General features: G+C 44.6%; 1 protein-coding gene across 1 annotated transcript; it reads right to left on the bottom strand.

Moving 5' to 3' along the window:
• Positions 1-3,430: 3,430 nt before the first annotated feature.
• Positions 3,431-7,398, bottom strand: LOC116786839 (prolactin-like). Its single transcript, XM_032687873.1, has 5 exons — positions 7,281-7,398; positions 7,037-7,188; positions 6,783-6,890; positions 5,572-5,751; positions 3,431-3,892 (listed from the first exon to the last, which is right to left on the bottom strand). Exons 1-5 carry the CDS (start codon positions 7,396-7,398, stop codon positions 3,698-3,700), a joined length of 753 nt encoding a protein of 250 aa, XP_032543764.1. The 3' UTR covers positions 3,431-3,697.
• Between the last annotated feature and the right edge of the window lie 212 nt (positions 7,399-7,610).

Raw genomic sequence — 7,610 nt, 5'->3', positions numbered from 1 at the left:
TGTAAATCTTGAACTATATCTGAAATAGTCCCATGACACATATAACACATATAACCTTGATTCCTCTCATTTAGTGCTATTTAAAGGAGAAGTTTCCCTTCAGTCCATACTGTAAAAACTTGGTAAATGAGAAACAGCACCCCATATGAATATAGAAATATCTTTACAATGCCAGTCTTTTCTTTGTGAAGGATCAAGTAGTATTTGTTTTCTTCAAATAATGTATGCATACTAGTTTTAGGAAGAACAAAGAGAGCACAAATTATATGCAAAATCCCCAGCAGGTACTAGAAGTACTTTGTAAGAGACACATTGCAGAGGTGTAAGGCATAGAGTGCATCTGCTATAATGGAGTGACATGGTGGATACCAATGACACCTCCCACTTAAAACTAGGAATGTAATACTTTGACTTCAAAGATTTGACCTGATGGGTGACCTTGCTGCATGCTTGTAGGGTATCTGAGGTATTTCCATGTGTAGCATTTAAAGACTATACTTAACAGGAGTATTATGAAGGACATTTATTGGGATCCTGGGGCTGGGGAAGGTTCGAGTACCTCAAATTGCGAATGCAGTTAAAAAGCTCAGCTCTTCAGAGGTCATAAACAAAGCAGATACTTGATGGGCACCTCTCTGTTTGGTGTGGCAACATATCAATACTAATGTAATACACGATAAAACAGGGAAAGGGAGAACTGACTGAGACAGTACTTGCTTCATTACCCAAGCTGCAGGCTTACATGCCTTCAGGCTGTGCTGGTGACAGAGGGATCTCATTGCCCAACCTAGCAGCAGGATAATACTTTGATGCGTTGTTGTTCCTCATGTGCCACATACTTCCTCATTTTCTCTGCTTTTACATTTCTGTACTGAAAAGCGTTCCCAGGGTTTAGCACTTTGAAGGAGGCGAGTTATTTGTATGATCTCCTCCGTCTTCGACATGTTTTCCACCTGACCGTCAGCCACAACCCCTGGGAGGTCCTTTCAGCTGTCATTACGGTTGATTTCTGAGTGATCTTGTAACTCGCTCTGAGCGCACAAGCAGGGCCATAGGGGCCACGGCCACCTCCTGTGGGAACACGGCCCGGGAGCGGGGCGGGACGGGAGGGGGCGGGATGGGACGGGACGGAGCCGGTCCGGGAGGGAGCTTCCCTCCGTCAGCCTCTTCGACCCCTCCCGTGTCTTGTCACCTCTGGCCTCTGACGCAGGGTGGCTGTGGTGTCTTTGCCGGTACGCGGCGGCATTGCACCGTGGCACCGCTTGTCTCCTCAATGAACGCGCGCCGGCCCCGCTTCAGGCTTTGGGAGCCAGCGATAACCCCTCGCTGGCGTGGGAGGCACTCACCGCCAGCGGGCTGCTGTACTGCGGGACTGCGGACACGCAAGGTGACAGGATAGATGCTACAGCTCTTAATTGCTACTACATCTTCCGTGATCACAGGTAGATGCAGGCAAGTGTGGCATGCCCCTCTGGTCCTGTTAGTTTGCCCAGAGGAGCCTGCCTTTGCTCTCTTTGGAGCTGTGTTTTGTTTTCAGAATTTCTTCAAAATTTGCACACGAGTGTTGCTATTTCATTATGTATCTGTAGTATCTTACTGCTGAAGGAACTGCAGCTAGGAACTGAAGGGCAGGCATGATGTAACCCCTTGCTTTTCTACCATACCTGACATAGCAGACATGAGACGTGAATTGTGAACACTCAACAGCTTCTAGCTGCAAAAGTATGTCAGCTGTCTATGAGACAGTAGATACCTGAGGATATTGGCAATTATGGAGATGTAACTGAAAAGGCTGTTCCTCTGGTCTGCATAAATGCTTCTCTGAAGTCTTCCCCTGCTTCCCCAAATTCAGTATCATTATTAAATAATCATCAGCATTTTACTCTCCATTCTTGGTTGTCTGAGTTCCATCTACTGTCAGCAACCATCAAGATCAGGGAAGGCCAGAAAAGAGCATTTGGGGATGAAATAGTCAAGAATATTAAAGATAAATCCATGTTGATTATAACTGCTTGTTCAAATGGGTCATTCAGGATCTGAATGCAAAAAGTTTTGTTCTATGCACAGCCATCAGTACTCCCTTGCTGCTAGGAAAATGTGATTTCCATAAAATATCTGACAGCTTTCACATGTTTATTTTCTAGGGAGTTTGTCATCATTACTGTAAAACCCAAGCCCTGTGTCAGCATGTGGAATGGGAAAAAGACTTATTGCTACACCATGTTCAGCCGTTGGACTGTAATGCTATTTGGACCAGAATTCTGACTTACTTTTAGCAGGAAAACCTTTTCTTTAGGAGTTTCTACTAAAATCAGTGAAGATATTACAAGTATAAAAGGGCATTCAAAATTAATAAAAGTGCTAGGAGCTAGATCTTACAGGACACATGTGAAAGCCCATAGAAATGATTAGGAAGTATGATGTGAACATAGAAGTCTGCCATGGGCCCTACAGTTACATGAACTGATCAACATGAATGCCACTCTTCAGTGTTAAGTAATATTCTGCAGGTGGGTATGTATAAAAGGGGGGAAACATTTTCTTTACGTAAAAGTATACTTTATTGATAGTACATAGATGTATTTGTACCAAGGTTTAACAAATCGAATCTCACTTTCAACTACGTTCAGTTTCTGTAAAGCTTTCCACAGTGTCCCACATGACACCCTTATCTCCAAATTGGAGAGACATGGGTTTGAAGGGGGGCCTATTTGGTGGATAAGGAATTGGCTGGATGGACGCAACCAGAGAGTTGTGGTCACTGGCTCTTATGTCTCGGGGGAGGCCAGTGACAAGTGGTGTCCCTTGGGGCTCTGTCTTGGGACCGGTGCTCTTCAATATATGCATCAATGACACAGACAGTGAGATGGAGAGCACCCTCAGTCAGTGAGTTTGCAAATGACATTAAGCTGCGCAATGCGGTTGACGTGACAGAAGGATGGGATGCCATTCAGGAGAACCTGGAAAAACTTGAGAAGTGGGCCCACGAGAACCTCATGAAGACAGTCTGAGAGAGTTATGGTTGTTCAGCCTGGAGAAGAGAAGGCTTCAGGGACACTTTACTGTGGCCTTCCAGGACTTAAAAAGGGCTTATAAAAAAGAGGGAGAGTTGCTTTATACATGGGCAAATAGTGATAGGACAAGGGGGAATGGTTTTAAAGTAAAAGAGGAGAGATTTAGATGAGACGTTAGGAAGAAGTTCCTTGCTCAAGAGGGTGATGAGGCACTGGAATAGGTTGCCTAGAGAAGTTGTGGATGCCCCATCCCTGGAACTGTTCAAGGCCAGGTTGGATGGGGACCTAAGCAACCTGCTCGAGTTGAAAGTGTCCCTGCCCATGGCCGGGGGATTGTAACAAAATGATCATCAAGGTTCCTTCCAGCGCAAGCCTTTCTATGATTCTATGTATATATCTAAACTGTGTGAATCAGCCATAATATAGTCTGTCACAGTGTAATGTACAAGGACATTTATTTATCTACTGCTAGAGTACTCCTTTTTATCAGGTGCATTAACCCACATACACACATAATGCTTTATTTAGTATTTCATCTGCATTGGTCAACTGTGTCAAATAGCTGCCAAAGGATTTCAAAACCACTTTCCCATTAAAATTATTGTAAATGTGATGATTTATAAGTTCTATTTTTGTATCTTTATAAGCAACATGCTGAAGACTACTTGTCAAGGGATTACAACTCAGCAACTATTTTCTGGCATAATCCTACATTTGAGAATTTTTAAGTAGCTTTGTACTTTATTGGAGTCTCTCCTGAAACAATGGATGAAGTCAGAGTCACTCATCATGTTTGCTTCATTACTAATTGATAAACCAGTGCCTTCAGATGATGCCATTCCATTTAACGAGTTGCTGATGATCCCCATTGATTGCATCTGTATTGAAATCAGGAAAAGAAGTACAGTTTGTAACTACACATACAATGAATCTTGAAAATGCTAGTGCAGAAGTGAACTGAGGCATCACTATGTTGGGATGTGCTACTCCAGATCTTTCACATACTTATTGAAGATATATGTAAAGTTCCTTCCATAGAAAAACATTTTTTATCCTTATGGTATCTATACAACCTTTAGACTAGACTGAAATGATTTGATATTCTAGTAATGAATACTGGAGTGTAGCTCCATCTGAGTTTAAGTAGAGGAACCCCTGTTTGGTAATCCTCTTGAAGAATTATAGCAAATCTGTCTTGAGATTTTTTAGCCATTTATTTTAATGAGCTTTGTGAAGGGAAGCTTCTAATGTGAGCATCCACCAGTGCTGCTTGACCTGGTGAACTGTGCAGACTGTGATCACCTCTCAGAATAGGAGCTTCACAACAGAAGCAAGTTTAGAATTTTTCTATCTTACAGAAAAACATAGCTGCAAAATATGGAATGCATTTGCATTGTTTGCTTAATTTTTGTAATTATATTCCTAACTTGTGGTATGTCCATAGTAAAGAGAGGTCAATACTTCAAAGCTTTCCTTCTTAGTAATTCCTTCAAAGGTGTTTTAGATAAAATAAAGCAAGTAAATACACAAAAAGTGTGTAGCTAATTTAGAGTTTGATGGCTTGCTTCAGCTACAGAATGAAGCAAAGGTCAGGCTTTGAGGTTGAACACTTCTGAACTTTAAGGCCATTTTAACCCATAACCATTGCTGCATTTGGAAAACAGTGTTTCTATTTGTAGCTCTGAGTGACCCTAATCAGGGTTGCATTTTAGAGCAGGGTACAATTCAGTCTATCCTAGTAATAAGCTACTTACCATTTGAAAACTCGTATTCCCCACCTGTGTTCATAAAGCTGAAAGGTGATCTACTAGTGTAAGATACTAGATTATTAATCACTTTTTGTGGTGAAATGGGCACCTTGGCAGTGTGGCTATTGCAGAGAATGGACACACAGCCTTCATTGGTTTAGCCAAAACTACAAATAAGTTTAGATACGAATGCACAAGAAATGCAAAGATCAGGACTTCTAGCTAGTAATGAGAAGACAGAAATGGAAATAACAAAAATACATCCTATAGTTTATATATGATCTGCCAGAATTTGGAATGGAGTTTTGAAATTGGCACTGGACTTAAGCAATGTCACTGTTGTCTTGGAGAACTTATCCCAGCATAAAATTATTGCCTTAGGAAAGAGCTCTTTTCAGCAGACAGCAGTGATACTTGAATTACTTAGAATGTAAATCCAAATAAAACTGAAAACAATTAAGCATTTATCATGCCTTACCCACATCTCCTCTACTACCCTAGAAAGGTAAAGTGGCTCATATGTGAAGCTGTAGAAGGGTCTAGTCTTTGTACTTGTGTCTTTCTTTCATATATTTAATATTAGTAAAATATTGCTTGTCAGATATGGAAATCTATAATGCCATTTACGTATCTGCCAATCGATAAACTAAGTCATATCCTTTGACACAAAGTTGCCTGTATCTGTAACAGAGTCCAGCATTTTGCTGGATCAGAGCCTTCAAGCCCAAGTGGGAGCAGACACTGCTCCCTCCCCAAAGTCAGTCATGCCATGTAACTGGTATAAATAAAAGCTACATCGAAAATCTTACCTTCTCTGTTACTTTCTCAACTCCAGTCTTCAGCTCATGTACCATATTGCTGATTTGCTTAGCTTTACTAAGGCTGTCATCAGGTAGCTCTTGATGGTGCTCAATATGCTGGTTAAAGTGGGAAAGTGGTTCTTTCCAGGCTTGCAAAAGTTTCAGTATCAAGTGAGTTAGTTCTTCTCTCTTATAAATTAAAACCATAAAACTCTGTTACTTTGCAGCAGATCATATGAATAATGTTAAACAGACTCATTGTGAAATCTCAGCAGGATTAAGATTTATATCTGCAATTCAATACTTAAAGGCCACTCTCTCACTGCTTATTTGCTTATATATAATAGCACCCAGAAGTTGTATTTGTCTAGCTTTCAGCTAACATGGGCAAGGCCTCATCTCCCTTTGCCATTCCAAGGGACCTTCTGGACATCTTGGGCGAAGCTCCTCACTCCATCATGACCAAAACCAAAAACGTTAACATTTGTCTTTGTCTGTCTCTTCCAAGAGGCAAAAGTTTCTCTCAGTGCTGTATCCCTGACTTCACAATTTGCTTTTTCTCTGTCTGAAGAAACTCTTCTGGCTCTTCTCTAAACTAATAACGATTTTTTTCTCTTTGCCGTTACGACTGTCTAAACCAATTTGCTGTTATTTTCCCCTTACCAGTTGAGATAATGACTGTTGTTTCTTTCTCCTGATTGCTTTTTTTACTTTGCAGTGACACTGATTAATTTAACTTCTCTGCCACGTACACACAGTGTGTGTTCTAAGTTTCCATTTCACAGAGATTGCCACAACAAAATCAAAAGATGTCTGTCTCTCAGTCATTTTGACAAACTACTACTTCAATATCCTTATTAGAACTAATATTATGATCCGAGAATAGGTAACCATATGCAGCTTTTAGAATACAACAAACTAATGATTCATATGCAATACTTCTATGATGTGCACCTGTTTGGGGTCAAAACTTAGCAGCTTCTTCCTTCCATTATTGATGAAGCTCCGGTGGCATAAAAGCCTCTCTGCCTATCTCCAGCCCGAAGGGAATCATCACAGTGTGATGAATTTGGGTGTTCCGACGGGACGGGAGGTATTTTCCCCTTTCTTCAGAAGAGAGAAAGGAGGCAGTGTAACCCGCGGAGTCCTCTTCCAGCCCCTCAAGCCCCGTTGTACCCCCTTCCGCCCTGTCTCTGCCCGCCGCCGCCTTCCCCCCTTACCGGGATTTTTTGGGCGTATTCTTTACCGTTGGGGGTCAGCATCCCCGACGTGTGGCACTTCCGAGCGGGCTTTCCCAGCTCGTTGTCACGGGGAGGAAAGTGTTTTTCCTATGGGGGAAGAAAACGTAAACATATACCGAGACTACCACCACTGCCCTCCATTCCCCCATCTCCCCCCCATCCACCCCGCCGGCAGCCGCTCCCAGGAGAGGCGCAGCCCCGCTCCGCGGCAGAGGGTCTGGCCCGGCACTCACTAGCTCGGCGTAGAGCGTCGTAGAGAGACTGTGGATCCTGCCCGAGTGCCGGATCACCCGGTCGAAGAGATCGGCCACGGTCAGAAGGTGGCAGCCGGAGTCCCCCGGGCCGCAGACCAGCAGCCACAGCAGCGCCAGCGCCGCGACGGCACCTGCGAAGAGCGTGGCGGCGTCGGGAAGTGCGAGCTGTCGGGGTGTGCAGCCAGCCCGCCCGCCCCCGGTCTCCCGGCCCCGCCGCCCTCACCTGCTCGCCCCGCCGCCCGGGCGGGGACCATGGCTCTGCGGAGCCCGCTGCCCGGCGCGGAGCGGCTGGGATCGACCGGCGCTGGCGAATCTCCTGTATCCCCTATATATGCCGGCATCTCCCGATGGTGACGGGTTCCTCCCTGACGTTCGCAGCCCGCGGTCACCGTGAGCAAGCCGCCCGGAGCGGGACTCCCGGCTCGGCGGGCGGGCGGGAGCGTCCCTCGCACCGACAGGACAGACTCCCCCCGGCACCCTGCCGGACGCGACAGAAATGGGACTCCCGGACTCTGTGGTGCAGCTGCTGCCGACCCTCGCAGCCGCCCGCCCG

Source organism: Chiroxiphia lanceolata, chromosome 5 (assembly GCF_009829145.1).
Source record: "Chiroxiphia lanceolata isolate bChiLan1 chromosome 5, bChiLan1.pri, whole genome shotgun sequence".
Taxonomy (NCBI): Eukaryota; Metazoa; Chordata; class Aves; order Passeriformes; family Pipridae; genus Chiroxiphia; species Chiroxiphia lanceolata.
Note: the sequence above shows the minus strand (reverse complement) of the source record. Positions and strands in the feature narration are given on the sequence as shown.

Bases quoted from the DNA above. Each gene is read 5' to 3' on its own strand.
- LOC116786839 (XM_032687873.1), bottom strand. From the start codon at position 7,398: ATGCCGGCATATATAGGGGATACAGGAGATTCGCCAGCGCCGGTCGAT. The intron at 5,752-6,782 runs GTAAGGGGGGAA...TTAATTTATAAG, and splicing joins AATACGCCCAAAAAATCCCG to AGAGAAGAACTAACTCACTT. The intron at 3,893-5,571 runs GTAAGATTTTCG...ATTTCAATACAG, and splicing joins TTGAGAAAGTAACAGAGAAG to ATGCAATCAATGGGGATCAT.